The 22,825-nt window shown below is 40.6% G+C and overlaps 1 protein-coding gene across 6 annotated transcripts in view; it reads right to left on the bottom strand.

Moving 5' to 3' along the window:
- Positions 1-6,280: 6,280 nt before the first annotated feature.
- Positions 6,281-22,825, bottom strand: part of LOC120516360 (signal-induced proliferation-associated 1-like protein 2) — a 282,998-nt gene continuing 266,453 nt past the window's right edge. For 2 of the 6 annotated variants that reach the window (XM_039737968.1, XM_039737967.1), the window contains 4 exons: positions 14,406-14,459; positions 13,800-13,920; positions 8,485-8,566; positions 6,281-7,313 (listed from right to left, as the gene is read on the bottom strand). In XM_039737968.1, coding sequence (XP_039593902.1) covers positions 7,167-7,313; positions 8,485-8,566; positions 13,800-13,920; positions 14,406-14,459 — 404 coding nt within the window. In that variant the 3' untranslated portion in view covers positions 6,281-7,166. Of the gene's footprint in view, positions 7,314-8,484; positions 8,567-13,799; positions 13,921-14,405; positions 14,484-22,825 lie in introns of all 6 variants that reach the window. The other 4 variants (XM_039737965.1, XM_039737966.1, XM_039737969.1 and 1 more) reach the window with 2 other exon arrangements.

The raw sequence follows: 22,825 nt of genomic DNA on the forward strand, positions 1-22,825 counted from the left end.
GGAGCTTCTGATGCTAGCAGTCACATGTAGGGCTCTGCGTTCAGCACAGATATAACCACCAGGGGACTTGTGCCAAGTGTATGAATATAAAATTCTGAAGCAGTTAATCCCAAAATGCATGCAGGGCTCCTTTTTAAAACTTTCCCAGGACTGTTGACGTAGGTAGCCGAATGTTGATGGTGATAAAAACAACTGCTGGCACATGAGAAAAAGGCTAATGGAAGGGCCTCAGATGTTTTGTTGTTAAGATCCTAAGCTATGAGTAATCATTTAAGAATAAAGCTTGAACGTCTGCCAATTTGTCACAGTCACTGCTAAAAAAAAAATTTAAAAAAAAATAATCAAGTCACCCAGAATGGGAGAAGGGAGTTCTGTCCCATGATTAACTCTTACTCAGCATCGGAGCACAAGGGCTCGGCTGTGAGAAAGCCCAACGAGACATCCACAAGCCTATTTGTTTAGTCTTCTAATGAGTCAAAGCCCTCGGGTGATGGCCTGCATTCAGGAGCCTTTAGGTTGACGATTCACTGCTCAATGTCCTTGTTGCTGTACAAGTTCACTTGTGTCATGAGTCGTGTCTTATTCAATTATAATTGTCATCAGTGAACATACATTATTCATTTTTTCTCTGTTTAAGAATTCTTTTTCCCCCACTACTGGGTCATTTTTTTCCCCTGAATCAACTATTCTTGGGTTTAGGTTATTTTACTTTCCTTTCAAGGCTACATTAAGTAGTTTGATAGTTTATTTGTTATTTATCATTTTTACCTCAATGCCATCTTATGTTGCAGTTGACAAAAACTTGGAACTCACATTTTCCGATCTCCAGCTCAGAAAATGGAAAGAAATTTCACTCTAACCTTGGAATTCTTACTCTTTCGAGCCTGGTCTCTCTGTCCGAGTTTGCCGGACTTCAGAATACGACATCAATCCAAAATGGTGACATACCCCGTGATCAGGAATTAGTGACACTTTATAGGGTTAATTTGCTTATTCGAATAATTAACTTTAAATCAACCACCTCAGTCCATAACACTGAACATCGAGGAGGCAAACGTTACCATTACCAGAACGAATGATAACGGACTAATCGAAGTTCACTTGGTACACCCTACTGTTTGAACGTTGTGCTCGATGTTTGCTTTGTGCTGTTTTTTAATTGTAGCTTTCAAGTAGAAATAGTATGGTTTACCGGTGCCCAGGGCATACAAATCTTTTTAAGACAACATACTTTTGTGCCTTTCTTACTCATCGGTTTTTTCTTCAACCTGGACTGAGGAACTATTAATCAGCTTTTTTGTTGAAACACCAGGTTTCGTTGAGGGCATCCATGTTTACTTTCCCATGTGGATAGTGTGAACACGCAGGAGGTAGAAAATGACGCAATTGCGACTTCCGAGCTCAGTTTCCCAGTTTCTCCCAGCAGCTGCTGTTTTGTGATCGGGTTGCTGGGTGCACACCTGGGAGGTTGGACCATCATGACAACATCATTCACGCTGGTATTTAAATCCATACTTCAGGAAGTGCGATTGGCCGATTTTTAAAAAGAAGACTAGGACAAGTTTCTCTTGGTGGTTTTGGTCTCACATATCCTTGTATTTGACTTTCAGTTTGTATATTGGGCTCAGATGCTTCTCTTTCCAGTTGATCTTATGATTACGACTCCTTGATTTGTTTCTCTACATTGCGTGCTGATGAGCTGTCTCCGATCCACTCCTCCTTTCTCACTATGTCTGCATTACAAGCAGTCCACATTTTCTACTAAGCATTTCCTGATTAAACCCACTAAAAATCGTTAATGAATTTTCTGTTAGCTATTACTACAAATACTGAAATGATATCAGAAGTGGGGACACCTTGTGACTTGAGCTGGATGCTGTAGGGGTAGCAAAGTAGCAAAAGGCAGAAAAAAAAAAAAGTACTTTGAGCTCCAAAAACCTGGAGACGACAGGAAAACAAGGCGTCTCAGAAGGAGCATTGAATAGGAACGAGAAAAAACAACGAGCACCTAATAAATAAATCTCAACATGACTTCTAGGCAGAGTATTGTCACATTTGACCTTATCATTTTCATTGACCAAGAATTACTAGGAACGTCATATTCAGTTACTACGGCCGACGTTCCTAGCAGAGTTTTTCTCTTCCCTCTTCCAGACAGCCAATAATGTGCCGCCTGATCAAGCTGGAGCCTCATGAAGGGTTTACAGCTTCTACAAGTTCAGCCCTTTATTTTTCCTTTCTGTCATGGAATGTCAGACTGATAAAACTTCTTTTCTGCTCGTAAGGTCCTAAACACCCATGTTCCTTATTCCATGTTGCTGTATTCTTCTTCTAGATAAGCATTCAGTGGTTGTCAGCAGTGTTGCTTGATGGAGCCAGTGCTGTACGAAGGGTACACAAGGTCAAGCTCGGCCGCATTCTCAGCCATCTTTTCCTTTTCTCCATTCTGTTATGATACAAAAGACATAAAACATCAGACAAGAGTACCTTCCCTTCTGTTTGTGGGGTTCAAAACCCTGGCATTCCTTATTCCTTGTCACTCCATTCTATGCATTCTAGTTCTGGATGATCATTCATTGGTTGTCAGTAGTGCTGCCAGATAGAGCCGGTGCATATGAGATTGTAACAAGTATGGAAAGTTTGGCTGCAACATCACTCCTCTTTTTCCATTCTGCTATGGTGTGTACAACAAGAAACTTCAGACAGAGGAACTCTTCTGTTCATGAGGTCCAAAACACCCACATTTCTTATTTCTTGTTGCTCCGTTCTACGCAACGTACTTCTGGATAAGCATTTACTGGTCGTCAGTAGTGCTGCCCAATAGAGCAAGTGTTGTATGGAAGACAAGTTCAGCCCCAATCTCAGCAATTTTTCTGTTGTGGTACGTACGGCATGAAACATCAGACAGAAGGGCTTCTCTTGTGTTTGTGAGGCCCAAAACACTGGCATTCCTTATTCCTCGTCACTTCATTTTATGCATTGTTCTTCTGGATGAGCGTTCACTGGTTTTCAGCTCTCCTGCACAAACAGCCCATCCCTATGACTAATGACAAAATCAAACCTGCCGATTTTGCTGGAATGAGACACAGGGTACGTCAGACAATACGACTGTACTCACATGAGTGTGTCGCCAATGGCCTCAGACTAGATTATGTAAATAAAGACGATGACTGAAGTTGCTAGAAAAGTCGTCTAAGGGCCAGGATATACTTGACGCCACACGTTCCCAGTGCTCCTTTGAGGTGTCCTCTGCGCACATCGTTAGAAATTAATGCAACGTGTGTGTGAGTTTCAGTACCAGCAAAAATTTGGGTGGCATTTGTGTTCAAGTTTTGGTGTGTAACGTCAGTATCTCGGTTTACTATCAACATCTCCATAGTGACCAACATGCCTGTCAGAACAGCTGGCATCAAACAGTCCACTCTTTAAAAGTGAATGTGGAAATAAAAAACAAATTCAAGACGGATACGTCTGTGCTGTGCAAAGCGGAAAATGTCCGAGTAAACAAGTAGGGATTCAGTCCTTGCATGATAACACAGTGAGACGGCAAGCCGCATTGCAGCTCCAACATAATCGACGTGCGCGCTGCAGTGTTTAATGTGTAGCAGTGCTACTGGGGATTGAAACTTCAACTCCCAGCAGTCCCTGCAGTGGCTCTTATTGGTCATCTACTTAGGGTGCAGGGTCTGTTGGGTACAAGGAGGCCAGCACAACATTTAAATGAGGGCCAGTGATACCAAGAGAGGAGAGGTATTTTGTGTGTTGTGTCTGAAGTTCCTATCAGTCTACTTTCCATTCTGATACCTGTGAATTTCTGTTTTGTCCTAGATCGACTCCTGTTTTGAGCTATGGTCTGTCTGGTGTCTGCCTGCACATAAGCACTGTCCGAGGATTAGCTGTCATCCGGTGAAGTAAGGAGCGCTCCTGACCCCATTCACCCGTCTTCATTTCATCAGGAAATACCGGTAGGACGATCTTTACATTCCCATTGAACGTGCTGATCTCTGGACTATCTACCTCCATCATTGCATTTCATCCATTGTCGTTTTCCATGGACTTTATAGTGAGTGTTTATTGTTGTGGTTTGTTTGTGTTTATTGTACATCACCGTAACGGGCCTGGGGTAGGATTGTTTAGAGTGTAATTATATTTCGTTTAGTAGTGGTTAATACATTCTTTAATTGTTTTATCACCTGTTGTTTGTTGTCTCGGCTTGCGAGTGTGTGCAGGTCGGGCCAAGGCTGAGTGCGCCCCTGGAACCTCCACCAAAAAAATAAATAAATCGCCATCTCATCGACGGTGTGAATCTTAGCGGCACCGGACCACTACAAAAGAGCAGAGCCATTTGTTTGTTGTTTAGGTCAGGGTGGGCAAAGTCGGTCCTGGAGAGCTGCAGTGGCTGCAGGTTTTCATTCCAACTCAGTTGCTTCATTAGAAACCAATCCTTGCCAACCTCAGACCTTATTTAATTTTATGGCTTGCTAGTCTGCAATGTTAGGTTCTTATTTTGTAGATTTTTTCCTTTCCAAGGGTATCATCCAAATGATTTGTAGCCTAAAACTGATCATTTTCAGTCTGTCACATTTTTCTATTAAGTGTTTTATTAAATCAAACATGTGCATGATGAACACACAGATGTAAATGGAAACAAGCTAGACGGAGAACTGCTGGCCACTTTGTCATTTACATCCTATTGCTAATAACGAGTCATTAACACACTGAATGCAGCTGTTTAAGACCGGAATAAGCAATTAAGGGTGGGGAGCCTTAACAAGCGAGACCACTAAAATGAAGCATCAAAATGTCACTTAAGCAATAAGTGCATCATCAACCATAATTGATTGCTCATTAAAAAACTGGGTTGGAACAAAAACCTGCAGCCACTGCGGCTCTCCAGGACCGACATTGCCTACCCCTGGTTTAGGTTATGTTAAACTGATAGAAGTATTTTCTTAAATATGTTAAAATTGTTTGCCTATGTATTTTAGTAAATAGTCAATGGGTGGTTCTTTTATAACCCCTACAAGCTAAACTGAAATGGAATATTCTGATTGTTTCTTGTCCCTCTGACTGCAGATCAGTCCCATTGTATGATCAGCCTTGCAGTTGATATGGCATGGAGGGCACACAGTTTCAAACCGTGCCTTATTGAATGTGCCGAGCCGTACGTATAGAACATACAGAATGTGTCAAGTAAAGCAGATGTAAGTTTGCCATAAAGAAATAACACAACCTTTAAGTATAGGAAGTTTAACCAGAAAAAGCAAAGTTTGTAGAAGAACCATTATTTCCTTTCATTCTACATACATATGTAACAACTTTTTCTCTATTTTTGTGTGAACTATTTTCACTAAAACCCTTTTAAAACAAACTTTCTTGGACTCAGAAGTTTCTTTTGCATGCGTTTGACTCACGTTGATCATGACTCAGTAGCTGCTCGATTTCGAGACCCTGCAAAACACCCAGCAACTTTTAATGAATGGTTCGATATGGTGAAGCAAACCATCAAGTCAATTTCATCTTTAGGTCACATTTAAAACAAAAGGAGCCGACCCCGACATACGAAAGTATTCACGGTGCTCTTCAAATATTTCTTGCATATGCAACACAAGCATTGCAAATTCCCCGCTGTAATGATGCGATACATTTACAGGTCTCACATGTCATCTTAAGTGTCACTGCTGCCTTCTGTTGTTTTTTGGCTCCTTTACCACAGCATCAGAGTGCAAAGACGTCTTTCTTACCTCATCTCACAACACAGCCAAACCGGGCGTCGTTTTATCACTGTGATGATTTGTCACACTGCCACCTGGTGGAATCCTCCAGATTTACATAAAATACACGCTCACGTACAGTCGGTCCACTGCGCACGTAGCAGCAGCGTCCACTAACAGACACGTCTCCTGGCGTCAAGTATATGTCGGCCCTAACAAGCCACGGCCTTAAGTAGACTGTGCCACTTAAAGTCATACCATTACTTCGGTAACATTTCATAGAAAATAGTACAAAGCAAGAGAAATGCAGGACCACAACAAATGTTTATGTCCTACTGTACATTTATTTTAAAAAAAGCAAACATATGTCCCATCTTCAATGAAAGAGAAACAAAAGACATTGGGGGAAAAAAGCATACAAACCAATGAACTGTGTACTAGCAGCATCCAAATGTTGGAGTTTCTAGAAGTCATCAGTATAGCCCTGACAAGCTACAGAGATGTCCTTTTCATAGTGCAGATAAACAAACCAAAACAAATCTTAATAAAATAATAAAAAAAAAAATTGCGGTTAAATAAGCTTAAATAATGGTGTTAAATACAAGACACTTCGTCAAGAGGTTCTGTACAAAGATTAACAAGTTTGGCAACTGTACGTATGACCACGCTGGCTCACGTCCCGTGTATGAACTGCTCAGGTGCAGGTAAACTTTACAAAAGAAATAAAAGAGTTGGTGGGCATATGCTCTGCGCGTGAGCTGCGTACAAGGCATGTGATCGAGAAACAAAACAGAAGGTAATCCAATCCTAACGCATATCAGGCACCATTTGCTCCTGCAAATAAATAAAAAAATGTTTTTTTTTGTTTTTAAAACAACAGCATTTCCACGCGTATATCACATTAGTGCTAACCTGTAAACACAGTTTTGTGACTACTGACGCTACCCTCTTATTGCTATTACACTGTGACCGTGAAAAGAAGCTACTTACAAAAAAATAGAGCACCTTTAAAACATCAAAGTTACTGCTTGGCTAGAATATTTTACAATGCTCAGAATGCCAGGAGAGAGGCTGGTTAATATTTGAACAGATAAAATTATTAAAGGATTTCGACCTTGCTGTTAAATCACGGAGAGCACCAAAATTTGCCTTTGTTAAAACGGTCAGAAATGACACCATAAGTTACATTCATTTATATAATTTATATACAGTTCTTCCGTCAGGAGCACAAACTAAATTCATCTGTTTTAATTACATTCCCATAGTGATCGTTTCCATAAATACGAGTCAGTTCTCTTCGACTAGCGCCATGGCCGGCTCCAGCTGAACGCGGCCAGACGCAGCTTTCTAGCTACATCTACTCCCTACGGTACGGCCTTGCGTTACATTCCACTATTGAATGAATGGGTCGGGGTGTCTGTATGTCGCAAGTTCAGTTGAGCAAAATGAACGTTAAGGTTTCTTGTCAATCGTCTGAAAAAACCACTCAGTAAATTTTCTCAGCTGTGCGGCTGCCGTCTGGGACTCCTCCTGAAGTCGCATGTTGTCCTGCCTCAAGTGTTGCACCTCGACTTGAAGGATCGCTTTGTCTTCTTTCTCCTGGAAGGATTAAAAAGACAAAAAAGAAAAAATTTGATGGTTCAGTTTCAACTCACGATTACAGCTGTTGGAAACAATGGAGTGAAGAGCAGCCGATTTGTAAAAAGTGAACTTGGAAGGCAAGACGTACATGGATTAGAAATCAAAGGATTCTCGAAGCAAAACAAAATTGTAAGCATGTAAACCGACATGACTAAAATATTCTCGGGACAAGCAGTTACAATGAATCATTAAGATTAAGGTTGACGAACTGGCCACGCAGGAGTCAGATGACTAACAAACGCCACGTTTTTGATGCCCTAGGGGGCCTGACCTTTAAAGCCAGCATCAAAATGGTTGGGCTTGGTTGGTTAAAGCCATTTAGAGTGCTCATACTACTTCTTCCAGTTTTATAAATTCAAAACAGTAAGTGAAATAAGGAAGAAAACTGAGACTTTACAATGGATTCTTCATACCCATATCTTAATATGGGAAAGGAAAAAATAATCAACACGATAAATGTAATCAGATTTAAAGGTTAAAAATTAGACTTACTGCATAAAATCAACTGAATCCATTAGTTTAGGTTGAGAGACAATAAGTTAAGATGGACAAAACTCTCATCTGTGCTTCATAGCCTACTTTTGTATTGCTTGGCAGCTCAAATAAACAGTAAAAAAGTGTGGAGAAGATTCAGCAGACTACAAAAACATCTTCAGTTTCAAATAACGATAAGGAAAATCCAATCAGAAATGCATGAAAATGAGTATTTCAGACATGTCCTTGAAGCTCAAGACAGCAGCACTGTTTACAAATATGATTTTTTTTTAGGACCAAAGGCAGTAAATGAAGCCGGATAGATCAAAAAATGGTCTTTTACAACCCAGCTTTGTTCAGTCTATGAACAACAAGATGGATGACAAACCAGGCTGATGTCAGATTCACCTCAGGTTTGATTGCACTAATTGGCATTGCATTAACTAATCAATTAAATATCATGCTTTACACGCCAACAAAGCAGGACCCCTTTAAGTAAAAATGACAATAATGTACCGTTTAGGGAGTTCATACACCGTTAGCTACACCCTACCGGTTGCTGTATTGACGGGGCCATCAGCTAATGATGAGTTCATCTCCCAAAGCCACTGGGAATTTACAGCAGTAAACATACAGAACTAGAAGAGCATTTTACCTTTTTCAGATCATACTGTAGCTGCCTGAGAATTACTTCCAGCTGATTTACTTTGCCAGTAAGTGTTGCAGGAGAACTTTCCCTAAAAGAAAAACAAATGAACAAACAAATTAGGATCTGCAAGCTCCAAGCATGGCCTTCACACCATGAGTGACTGATGGAATGTGAAATCACTGGTCAGGTTTTTAACGCTGAGCCTGAACTAAAGCAAAAATTGCATGCTTACTCAAGGTATATAATAACCTGCAGAGACAAGAGAGGGTGCTGTTGCTAACCCTGTCTTCGCCTTCTTTCCCCACAGCGCCGAGAAGACCCCAGAGGAAGCGATTAAACCTGCCTCTTCTGGTCCAGCCACCATAAAGTCCTGGGCGTCCCGGAAGGAGGCGTCATTTACTGGCCTGCGCGACTGCTGGACGAGCTCTGCTAGAGACGACTGCATTGCAAAACCCTTCTGTGGTAATCCTTGCATACGGGACACACGCCGTACAGCATCATTAGTTTATTCTTTACTTATCGTTTGTCCATGGACAATAAAAGGAACAATTCGGTTGATGCCTCAAAATTTTTTTTCCTGTCTGTCACTTCTACACAAGGCCACAATACACACACACAAACATAAATTTACATACATGTACACACATATATATATATATATATATATATATATATATATATATATATATATATATATATATATATATATATATATACACACATATATATATACACACATATATATATATACACACACACACAGTTCGGTCCATAAATATATATTCTGCCGTGGCATAACGTCTGTGGCTTTGCCTCAGGCGCTGCCATCCCAGGTTCGCAAGGGAAAGTAAAGGTGCGTGCACCTGATGAGCCCCAATTAGGGCAAAGCATGTGTTGTGTACTCTTTGTAATATTTGACAGGGGTGTCATGCTAGTGTTTTGCTTACCCTCTTAAAAGAAAAAGGGGGAAATACAGAAAAGCTCCACAATCATAAAATTATGAATTTAGACTAAAAAGGAAAAGGGGGGAAACAGGGAGAAAGTTAAAAGTCGGAGGTTTGTGGTTACAGGTTAAAGATGACAAGACTCCAACCTAAATATTTTAAGGGGGAACAGAAATTCATTTCAGGAGAGTCTCATTTTATAATATGACCACCCAACACTTTTAAAGTTAAAACCATTCAGCTTTAAAAGATGGACACCTTCTTCTCTTGGTACAGGTTGCCCACGTAGCGTGGCCAGTTAACTGAGCTTAAGTCACTGAAGAGTGGACAGTCCTGTTAAACTACATATTGTATGCCAACGACACATTAAAAAAGGGCATCTGAAAATGCGTTATAACAACATGAGCTGTAAAAGGCCATTAATATTCCTCTAACACAACGTTCTGCCTAGCGTAGTAACTTCTTCAGGAGAAGCGGCTGACATTAGTGATTATGTGCAATCATGGGCCTCGGCAGGGCATGTGCTCTTGTGGTATTTACAGAGGACTGTGTGCCTGCTCCACTCCAGATGGTTTAACAGTGGGAACTGAAATTAAAAGCACTTGAAAGACCACATCTGGAGTACTGTGTGTAATTCTGGCCATCATACTACTAAAAAAAAGAAAAAAAAAGAAAACAGAACAGTACTAGAAGCTGTGCAGAGAAGAACAAGCAAGTGCATCAGTGGACTAAAGGGCATATCCTGCTGTGGCAGGCAAAGAAAATTAAACCTTCAGTTGTGAACATACAGAAGGCACTGAGAAAGCTGAACCAGCAGAAGATGCTTGGCACGTCAGAAGTCCACCAGCAGCTCTTTTCTCTCGCTGGTGTTGAACTGCATGTTGTTGTCCCAGCACCACAAGACCGAGTCCTCCGCTACTTTCCTGTACTCCGACACGTCTCCAATATTAATGCAGCCTATGACAGATGAGTCATCTTCCGTTTTTTTTTCCTATAAGGTATTTTTTGTTTGTGGGAGTTTTTATTCTCATCTTAGAAAGTCAACACCAGGCGCCTGTTAAAGCCCATTGAGGCATTCCTTGTGTGATTTTGGGGCCACACAGGAAGTAAATTGTTGTTGTTTACTGTCCTTACGGTCCAAATCAGCAGACAACATAGCCACTTCTCAAAAGATGTGAGATTTGTACGTTCTCGTCAAGAGACAACACTTTAGATAGATAGATAGATACTTTATTAATCCCAAGGGGAAATTCACATAATCCAGCAGCAGTATACTGATACAAAGAAACAATATTAAATTAAATAGTAATAAAAATGAAAAGAATTAAAATAAAATTAATGTTCGCATTTACTTCCCCGGGTGGAATTGAAGAGTCGCATAGTGTGGGGGAGGAACGATCTCCTCAGTCTGTCAGTGGAACAGGACAGTGACAAAAGTCTGTCACTGAAGCTACTCCTCTGCCTGGAGATGATCCTGTTAAGTGGATGCAGTGGATTCTTCATGATTGACAGGAGTTTGCTTAATGCCCGTCGCTCTGCCACAGATGTTAAACTGTCCAACTTTAATCCTACAATGGAGCCTGCCTTCTTAACAAGTTTGTCCAGGCGTGAGGCGTCTTTCATCTTTATGCTGCCACCCCAGCACACCACCGCGTAAAAAAGGGCACTCGCCACAACCGTCTGGTAGAACATCTGCAGCATCTTACTGCAGATGTTGAAGGATGCCAACCTTATCAGAAAGTATAGTCTGCTCTGAGCTTTCTTACATAGAGCATCAGTATTGGCAGTCCAGTCCAATTTGTCATCCAGCTGCACTCCCAGATATTTATAGGTTTACGTTCCCTCTTAGCCTTTGAGGGATTGCTTTGACCTCTTAATTGCTTTTTTTAGGGGCCATGTTGTGCTCTGACCTCCAAAAAAATTTCATGTAAAAAGATTATTAATCTCAGAGGGGAAATTAAGTGTATCAAAATCAAAAAAGAAAATTTCCAAAGAAACACAGGGTACACACAACACCAGTGGCAAAAGAATGTGATGCGAGGTGAACAATGCTGGATAAGAACCGAGGATCTGTGAAATGGTACGAGGCTACAGCAGGGCACACCTACACATCACTTCTTGGTGGCGACAAACTCAAAGTTTGGAACTTTTGTTTTTGTTTGGCCCCTCAAATATTTTCGATCCACCATTGGTGGAATCCACGGAAACGAAGGACCGACTGTATCAAACATGCATTTAAGCATACAAGTTACATGTATACATAGAAGCACGTAAGAGAACAACTTATTTGTCTATTTTCTCATGCTGCTTCACCCGTCCAATATCCCAGCCTTCTTTCCATGGATGGTAGGACATACTCTTATGGCTAGTTACAGTGGCGTGCAAAACTATTCAGTCCTCTTGAAAGTCATCCTAATTTTCTGCATGTCAGAAGATTTGTGCATATTTATCCGTTCAGTATTTTTAATGTGAACTCTCATGTTGTAACAACGCATTTCCAAAGTCTAAATAAACCATTTTCTGTAGATATTTAAACTAAAGAAGAACACCAACAAAGTTAGTGCTGGCATTAAGTATTTAAACTTCTGTGCTTTAGGAGACCAAGGTTTACACAAATGACACACAGCGACAGTCATTAGGCAATCATAATTAAACATAATGAGGTCCTACTTGTGAGCTCTTTCCATCTCTCTGGATATAAAAGCCCCCTTTGTAAAGGCCGTAGTCTTTGTTGGCCAATCGCTGTATAAATGAAGACAAAGGAGCATTCTGCTCATGTGAGAAACAAAGACATTAAAATGCACAAGATAGCAGGAAATGGCGACAAGAACATACACAAGGGTGTGAATGTCCTGTTAAGCACTGCTAGATCCATCATCAGAAAGTGGAAGGTTTATCACAGCAACCAGACTCCTACTAGAACAGGCCATCCCTCAAAACTGAACATCAGAGCAAGATGTCGACTGGTCAGAGAAGTGACTAAAAACGTAACTGTCACTCTCAGATGTCCGCAATGCTCTTTGGGTGAAACTGGAGTGGAAGTGCAGGGGTCCACAATTTCAAGAGATCTCGATAAAACTGACTTCTATGGGAGAATAGTAAGAAAGAAGCCATTCCTTACCAAAGTCAACATAAAAGAATGAATGGTGTTTGCTGCACAGCTTTAGAAAGATAGTTACGATGTGGAAGAAGGTTTTAGTGTCAGATAAGACGAAAACAGAACTTTGTGGCCAGACATCAATGAGGTACAGTTGTACTTGAAAGTAAGTGTGAACCCTTTAGAATTGTCTATATTTCTGCATAAATATGACCTCAAACATCATCAGATTTTCACTCAGGTCCTAAAAGTAGATAAAGAGAAACCAGTTAAACATATGAGACATAAATATTATACTTGGTCATTTATTTATTGAGGAAAATGATCGAATATTACATATTTGTAAGTGGCAAAAGTAGGTTCACGTAGGTTTCAAATTCTAAAGGGTTCACAAACTTTCAAGCACAACTATATGTGTGATGTAAAACCAACACTACTCATGTCTCAGGAAACACCACACCTACGGTGAAATATGGTGGTGGCAGCGTCATGCTATGGGGATGCTTTTCACATGCTGGGACTGGGAATCTTGTCAGAGTTCAAGGGACTCAAATATTGCAGGAGAAGTTGTTCCAGTCTGTCATGAACCTACGTCTCGGGAGAAGAATCATATTTCAACATGACAATGGCCTTCAGCATAAGGCCAAAGTGACACTGGAGTGGCTCTGAAACAGAAAGGTGAATGTTTTGGAATGGCAGAGTCAAAGTCCTGATCTTAACCCTATTGATAATCTGTGGCAATGTTTGAAAACTGCTGTCCAGAGGTGCCATCCCACCAACCTAGAGGGTCTCTATCAATTCTCAAATAATAATGTGGAAGAATCCCTCCTGAACAAAGTGCAGAACTGGGCCATACTTACAAACCTCAAAAGAATTGAGTCTGCTATTGCAGCAAAAGGCTTCCCGACAAAGTATAAATGTGTACGGCTTGAATACTTGGGCAAACACGAACTTTGGAGTTGTTCTTCTTCAGTTAAATATATACGGAAAAATATTTATTTGGAATTTGGAAATGTATTATTACAGCATAAGAGTGCACATTGAAAATACTGAATGGATAAATATGTGTAGAAATCTGTCACGCAGAAAATTAGGATGACTTTCAAGGGGATTGAATACTTTTGCATGGCACTGTAACTTTGAAATCCGTTGTAAGCAGGTATTGCTATGAGTAAGTACACATTCACTACCCAGTAATTACGTTTTCAGCGCTCAATATCTAGAGACATTTCATATGCTAGTGCTGCCAAAGCAGGCTGTGTTAAAATGCCCAGGCTTACCCAGTCTCATTAAGGTGCTTCCCTGCTGATTCTGCAATTTGTTGGGACAATTTCTGTGAGATCTCCAAGGCTCGGGCCTGTTGCATATCATTCAGTGTGCAAAAGGATGCCACTCTCTGGTCTGTGAAATATAAAGGGAACATAGTTATTTTTTAAAACTGTACATGCAGAATCCAATCAAGTTAGTTCACTGGCAGGCTTCACATCTATTTGCTTTGTTTTTTTTTTTTTTCTCTCCAGCCCCAGTCTGAATTTGTAGATTAAGCCAAAGCTGACATTTGTACCATTGCAAACCAAGTGGAAATAAAAAAAAAATGGTTTCAGATCATCTGTAATACATGAGGCTAAGAAATAGAAAGAAAAAAAAAAATAAGGGTTTGTGCCAATGTTGAGAGAGAGGACAGATGAAAAGGTTGGGATTGGGTAACACCAATTGGACAAGCAGCACCTTTTGCGTTCCATCTCTCTCTTGCACTGGTCAATTACAGACTCTTAAGACCTCGAGGGATAGGAGAAAAATGCTTTTCTATATAATTTTACTCATGCAAACATGCACAGAACAAGAAAAAGTATTTTTAAACTAGTCATTCCATGCCAAAGCTTCACCTAGAAAAGCACTGTGGTGACAGACTGGGCCAGGATCCTCATCTAAGTCAAGACCTGGAATTAAACGCAGAGTTTCTCCTAAGAAAAGAGGTTGTGCTTCAGCATCCTGTTTAAAAGTCTAACAAGGCAAACGACAGAGAGAGAACCAACACGGCTTTAAAGCGGGATCCCTGGCAGAGAGCAGGAGTGAAGCGGGCCAGCACTCTAATTACGCCAGCCACAATCGCCGTGGAGAAGGAAAGCAAAGTCTTCATTCAGCACCTGCTCTAGAGCAGTCATCACAATAAATGCAGGTTAACTATTTGGAAAAAGAAAACATTGATCTGTACTGTAGTGCGACTTTCAATAAATGAGGATTTAGATGGTGATGAAACAAATTGTATAATAAAGTTAGGTTCTTAAATGAATGACTGGAGCTAATGGGCAGAACATTTCGATTTTTGCTAGAGAAGACCATATTTACTACTGCTTGTCAAATCTCTCCATTATAAAAGAAAATCTTGAGACAAGACAAGACTATTGCCAAGAGAGTTTTTCAAGTCCCGTCCTCCTCTCAACCATTTCCGGTCAACGCCCCACACCCACGGTCCTCTCATCTCTCAATCGTGTGGACGCTTTTGTCAGACACATTTCCTGCACTCTCAGCTCTTATACATTTTTACGTTTTCCTCACTTTAAGTTCCCAATTAAAGAAGACGTATTATGTCCAAATCTTATTGAAGAATTTCATCTCGAAGGGTTATCAACAGAAGAAATGAGTACAAGGGCAATCCTAGCACCAAGAAATGAAGCCAAATGAATTAATGCGAACATTGTTGATCGGTTGCATGGCAAATTATTTAAATGCGTATCAATAGTCTATGCTGAAACAGTTGGAGGTGATCGTGCGGAAGATGAAAACATCAACTTACAGTATAACGAGGAATATCTACAACCGTTAACACCGTACGGTCTTCCACCGGCCGAATTACTGTTGAAAGAAGGGTGTGTCGTAATGTTATTGCTTAATTTATGTATGTATGAGTGATGGGCTATGCGATAGGACAAGATTAGTTGTATTCAAAATTGGTTGAACAATTCTGACCTGTAAAATTTTAACAGGCGACCAGAAAGGTAATATAGTACATCTTCAGGGGATAACATTAGACACCAAAGGACATCTTGATATGCCATTCGTATTAAAATGTTTACAGTTATACAGTAGATGTAACTCCAAACATGGAATCAAAATTCAAAGTGATATTGACGAAAAGTTAAATCCAAATATTTTTACTGAATTTTACAGTAAAAGTGTAAGTTTAAAATTTATTTGCGTGTTAATTTCAAAGCCAAACAGAACAAAAATGTACACACAACAAATAAATCTAAGGCAACATGAAACAATTTTCTTTCAATTTATTATGTTTTATTATTTTTTACTATGGTTAATTACTCACTGTAATGTAAAATAGTTTATTATGCATATGTAACAATTCCCATGAAAATAACAATCTGTTTAAATTGTACATCCGCATCCCCATACGTGAGTGGCAGATCTGCGAAGTGGCTAGAGCATAGTGCCTGCCCAGGGGTTGGCGAGCGAAGCAAGCAGGGGGCAGAGCCCCCTAGTATCTCAAAATTCTGAGATATTGAACTCGAATATACACTGCTCAAAAAAATTAAGGGAAAACTTAAATCACACATTTGATCTCGATGAATGAACTGTTCAAGTGGAAAATTGTTACCAAGTTATATTGTGTAATTCGATGAGAACAAAATGATGTAACAATGGTCAATGGAAACCAAAATCACCAACCCATTAATGGCTGGATTCAGAGTCACTGACTTAAAGTCAAAAACTGAAATCGCAGGCTGATTCAACTCATGTGAATTTCATCATGGTTACTCATTCCTGTAACTCCATAGTGTGTATGGCCCCCATGCGCCTGTATTCACTCCCAACAATGTCTGGGCCCACTCCTGATGAGACAGTGGATGGTGTCCTGGGGATTCTCCTCCCAGATCTGGATCAGGGCTTCAGTGAGCTCCTGGACAGTCTGTGGCACTACTTGGTGGCATCGGACACCCTGATACATAGCATCCCAGAGGTTCTCAGTTGGATTCAGGTTTGGGGAACAAGTGGGTCAGTCGATGGCATCAAAGCCTTTATCATCCAGGAACTGCCTACACACTCTGACCACATGAGGCCGGGCAGGAGGAGTCCAGGGCCCACTGCACCAGTGTAAGGTCTGACAATAGCTCTGAGAATTTCATCCTGGTACTTAAAAGCAGTCAGGGTACCGTTGCCTAGCATGTGGAGGTCCTTGTGACCCTCCAATGTATGCCTCTCCAGACCATCACTGATCCACTGCTAAATTGGTCGTGCTAGATGATGTTGCAGGCTGCAAAATGTTCTCCACGGTGTCTTCAGACTCTTTCATGTCTGTCACATGTGCTTATTGTGGACCTGCTCTCATATATGAGGAGAAATGGGCACCAATGACACATCTACTGATTGTGGCATTTTCCGGCGAATGCCAATCGAAATGCATGGTGATGGGCTGTGAACACAGGTCCTACTAGAGGACATTAGGCCCACATGCCACCATCATGGAGTCTGTTTGTGACAGTAGGGTCACAAACATGCACACTAGTAGCCAGCTGGAGGTCATTTTGTAGGGCTTCTCACACAAAGAAAGCGGATACTGGTCCTGCTGCTGGGTTGATGCCCTTCTGCTGCCCTGTCCAGCTCTCCTCGTGTAATAGCACGTCTTCTGGAATCTCCTCCATGCTCTTCAGACTGTGCTGGGAAATGCAGCAAACCTTCTTGCAACGGCACGTATGGATGTGCCATCCTGGAGGAGCTGGACTACCTGTGCAATCAAAATCGACTGCAGGTACCAACTCATGATACCAGTAGTGACAAGGACACTACGCAAATGCAAAACTAGGGAAGAATCAAGCAAGACAGATAAGGAGAGAGCAATTGTCAGTGGTCACCATTCCCTTTGGGGGTTGTCTTGCTGTTGCCTGCCAGTTGTCACTTTCATTGGCACTAAAGCAGGTGAAGTTGCTTCACAATCGCTTGTGCTTCTTAACTGGACAGACCGATATCCCTGAAGCTTCATTGACTCAATGTGATGATTAAATGTCCCCTTCATGTTTTTGAGCAATGTATTTGTTTCTTATACTGTGTCTATTAAGAATGCATCGTTTGGCTCTCGAATGCCAGCTTAAATTTCTGTAGCTGTGCCTTTTGCATGCTTGCGTGGGTTTCTGCCGATTTCCGTTAAGTCCAAAGACACACAGTCAGCTCCACTAGTTACTGTTAAAATGCTGTAGGCGAGGATGCCCTGTAAAAAGCTGGCATCCTGTGTAATACTGGTAGCCTACAACTGCTTGAATTGGCTCATGATGTTCCAGAATGGGACAAAGCGGATATGCAAATCAACTGACAGATGGGTGCACAGCGACCGGCATACCTCTGAAGGGGAAAACTCGGGCCATGCAAGGACACTGGCAGGATTAGAGGATGACATATCCACAGGGTTACAATGCACTGTCATTGTACATTTCAAATATTTGCAGTTCCTTTTCTATATTTTTAAGCTTTAACTTCTACGCAGACAGAATCACAAAATTGAACTCAAAGTATGTCCAACCAAGTTACCCACACTCAAGGTCATATAAAAGAGAGAGACAGCAATTATTACTTAAATAGTAAAAGCTGAAAACATTCCTCACTTCTTATATATACACTCTGGGGAATAAAATGATAATAAAAGCATAGAATACTTTATTAATCAGCCTTCTTAATCTGTTGAGTCCAGCTTTGGGAGGAGCTACACCCTACTCTAGAAGGCAACCATATTAGCTCTGGATGGACCACCTGTCCTTCGCTGGCCATATATATTTAGTGCCCTAAATAATGCTTGGGACAAAGACACATTTCTCCTTGATTTACCTCCGTCGGCTCCACAGTTCAAATTTAAAAATCAAACAATTCAGACATTGTGATTAAAGTGCACAGGGCAGGCTTTCATTTAAGGGGATTTGCATTCATTCTGGTCACAGGATGTAGAAATGACAACACTTTTTCTACATGGTACCCCCATTTTAGGGCGCCATAATGTTTGGGAGGATTGAGGTCACCTGAACGATCAAACTTGTAATGGCAGATTGATTTGTGGACCCAACAAGCAGAGCCTGCTGTACTCAATGCTTTCCAATGCACGTTTGGACAGGAGTGACCATCTTACTGCCACCTACAATCCCATTAGTGACAGCAGCAGCTCTCCAGTAACTAAGCCAGAAGTTCTTACATGTGTTTGGGGGTTTGTTGTTTTGTTAAATCATTACGTCTTTTTTCTTTCTCGAGTTCCTATAAAGTTTTAATTTTCCCTTTGGGACAAATAAAGTATCTGTCTATTGTAACCAGCATTGGGCATCACCGAGCCCCAAACCCCACACCCAATAACACAGTAACACATTTTTTTAATCCACTAAGCACCTAGTACAATGGACACAGCCAATAATCCTAACAAACAATGTGAACTCTCCCCTCTCCTTCCGCCTGCAGTTGAGAGACACCCGTTGCCTTCTGGCTTAGAGTCTTCGAGGTAAAGCAAGTGGGCTCCTGGAATAATTTGTGGGCAGCACTTCTGGGTTTGTTTGGGAGCCAGGGCAGTCCTCTGCTAGACTGTGCCCCCTTGCGCACAAAGGTTCTGTATTTTTGGACTCCACTTCCCTGCCTCCAGCAGACCACTGCCCCCTAACGTCTGGGGTAATGGAACTACTTCTGGCCTCCAATTTCTGCTCATCCCTCTGGTGACACGTTCCACCTTGGCAAGAGGTCATACCATCATCCAACTGGGATGCCCGTCTGTCCTCCATGGCAATAACCCTATCTACTGTATCTAACAATATTTTAACGTGTTTGGAATGTTGTGAGCATAAAACTGGATGACCTGATGGGTGGATTACGTGACACGAGTAATGTGAGTTTTTTTAATGAACGTTTTTAATATCGTTTGCTGTTGTCCAGCGTTGATCACCTGTGGGTCCCATTTTTTCCAGAGACTTTGTTATGCCATTTATCCACAAAAACAAGAGATTTTTTTTCTCGGCCACCACTATAAACTACATGGGCTAGGTAATGTGAAAAAAAACATCCTGGGTGAAGTATTCCTTCAAAACAATCTCCATTTTCATATTGGAGTGAACAGAATACGTACAAAGCAGTTATTTTCTATTCTTCCTCCTTTAGTCAAGTCTTAATTCTTCAGAATAAATATGCAGAAGCATAAGTGAGGACATCTTTGAGAGAACAATATAATTATTAAGGGGGAACAGTTTGTGCATAAAGTGTTTTGGTGAACCCTGTGGGTGTCAAGCAAAAAAAAATTTGAATGAATTATTAACTCATTCAAACAAATTAACGTAACTCCTATGAACGGATTATTTTTATTTTAATTCCTGACTCTTATTTCAGTAGTATGGAGCCCCATTCCATATTCATTTGTTTGTACAGATTATTAGTATTATTTTTAAACCTTGCAGTCCAGTTCTTATTACATCACTATGTGTGGTTTTCCTGGCATGCAGTTCAGTGAACTTTAAGTTCAAGTATTTAGGGGTAATTATTGACTCTGACCTGAATTTTAAATCACATATTAATCAGATTACTAGGACAGCAGTTTTTCACTTAAGATATATAGCAAAAGTTAGACCTCTTATAACACTGCAAGTTGCTGAAAAATTAGTTGATGCTTTTATTTTCAGTCGACTAGATTACTGTAACACACTCCTCTCAGGACTACCCAAAAAAGACATCAATCGACTGCAACGAGTACAGAATGCAGCTGAGAGTCTTAACTGGGAAAAGAAACTCCGAGCACATCTCTCCAGTTCTGATGTCACTACACTGGTTACCTGTGTCATTTACAATTGACTTTAAAATACTGCTTATGGTTTACAAAGCCTTACATAATCTGCTCCATCCTATATTTCGGAATGCCTTTCACCTTACACTTCAAATCGTAACCTTAGATCTTCAAATGAGTGTCTGCTTAGAATTCCAAGAGCTAAACTTAAAAGAAGTGATGAGGCGGCCTTCTGCTGCTAGGCACCTAAAATCTGGAATAGCCTGCCAATAGGAACTCACCAGGCTGATACGGTGGAGCACTTTAAAAAAACTGCTAAAAACACATTACTTTAATATGGCTTTCTCATAGCTTAAATTTAGTTTAGTCCTGATGCTCTGTATATTCAATTAAGTATCATTATCATTCATGGTGGCTCTAAAATCCATTCTAACCCCTACTTTCTCTTCTGTTCTTTTTCTGGTATTCTGTGGTGGCGATCTGCGTATCACCACCTAATCAAAGCACTGTGATGTCCATACATTGATGGATTAAAGACCAGAAGTCCACATGACTATCATCATCAAGTTCTTCCATGTGAACCCTGAATACAATGAGGACTGATTGAGGTCATTTATGTTAGGTAGAATGCCTCGAGGGGGCTGGGTGGTCTCGTGGCCTGGAATGTGGCCCCTGTAGGTTTTATTTTTTTCTCCAGCCGTCTAGAGTTTTTTTTTTTTTCTCTCCTCCCTGGCCATTGGACCTTACTTTTATTCTATGTTAATAAGTGTTCCCTAATTTTAACTATCTATTTTGTCTTTTTTCTCTTTCTTCGTCATGTAAAGCACTTTGAGCTACTGTTTGTATGAAAATGTGCTATAGAAATAAATGTTGTTGTTGTTGTTAGTGAACTGTGTGGTGTGTGTTAACATCAGTGAACTGTAAGAAGAACTAGTTGGAAGACCACGCGGTTGAAATGGTTCTTTCGACGAGTCCTGAAACGAGTTTCAAACACAAGAGAAGTTACGAGAATGGATTTATGGAATTTCCTCAGAGGACGTGATATTCTGGAGTCAGTGGTGGAAACATTAACAGAAGAAAAGGCAAGTTTGAAATCTAGTCGACAATGGCACCGAACTGCGTAGAATAGATAAACTATTGGCTGGCTTTACTATTCTGGTTCCGGACCACTAAACTGCATACCAGGAAAAATAAATAACTACTGAAATAAGAAAAAAAAAATTAAAATAATTCTTTAGAACGACTTACGCAATATGTTACAATGAGTTACATAATTCATTCATATTTATTTTATTTTTTTGCTTTATACCAATGGGGCTCCATAATATTAAAAGAAATATATAGAATTTGTTTTAGAATATCATGAAGAGACTTCTGAAATGGTTAAGTAAACAAACAGAATATTCCATGGGATGGTTGAAGAAACTGGCTAAAGCCATGTTCTTTCATGTACTCAGTAAGACTTGACCGCTGTCGCGTACACAGAAAATTTAATAAATGAAGGGTAAGAAATTAACTTAAGAAATATGGAGAAGAAGAACTAGAATATAGTGGAATAAGATTTTTATTTTGGGTATTTAAGCTGGTTATGTTCTCTGCTGAAAACATGTCTGGTCTTTTATGAATACCAAGTCAATGTCAGGATTAATTCAGCACTGTTATTTAAATTTTGTTATCATTAAGAACAGTACAGTGGAACCTCGGTTCACGAACGTCTCGGTACACGTACAACTTGATTCACGACCAAAAAGTTCGCCAAACTTTTGCCTCGGTTCACGACCACACATACGGTATACGAACAAGCCAGTTTCCCTTTCGGTTTGTGCGCGCAGATGATTTCCGCACGTGTTGCATTGTTCTTGGTCAGATGTGCCTGCCTGAGAGAGAGAGAGAGAGAGCGCGAGCCTGCTCCTGCAGCTGAGCAGGGAGCCTGGGTGTTTTGTGTCAGTGTTATTCAATGTTTTTACATTAGGTTACTATTACACTGTGCATTCTATGGTGTAATTAACTATATCTGTGCTTAATTTAAAAAAAAAAATATTTATATACAGTTTGTACGGTCTGAAACGGATTAATTGTATTTACATACAATCCTATGGGGGAAATGACTTTGGTTCACGACCAACTCGGATTACGACCAGAGTTTTGGAACGAATTATGGTTGTGAACCGAGGTTCCACTGTATGTGCCTCTGTTTTTGAGCTGTGACCGTTCATTTGACACCTCTGCTCAGGGTATCATCCCTTGGTAGTCTGCTGTAACTGGTTGCTCCCTCTTTGTGAAGAGAATTTAAAAATGTAATGAACAAGCTTCCTCCTGCCTGGTTTACCCGGGATGATAGATATTTGGTTAAGTTTCTTCCACATATTTAAGGCTGGGAAGCAGCAGTTATTCCTTTATTTTACGGTACAAACTCAGAAAGTCAGTAGGTGGATGGAGAGGGATTAGTAAGCAGTAAGTAAAGGTGCATCAGTTAACAGCTGTTACATATATCAGATTACACCCAAAATACACCTCTCTAGAAGATCTGGAGGTCAAACAGTGCAGATAATGTTGGGT

The sequence above is a fragment of the Polypterus senegalus genome, chromosome 16 (assembly GCF_016835505.1).
Source record: "Polypterus senegalus isolate Bchr_013 chromosome 16, ASM1683550v1, whole genome shotgun sequence".
Classification (NCBI taxonomy): domain Eukaryota; kingdom Metazoa; phylum Chordata; class Cladistia; order Polypteriformes; family Polypteridae; genus Polypterus; species Polypterus senegalus.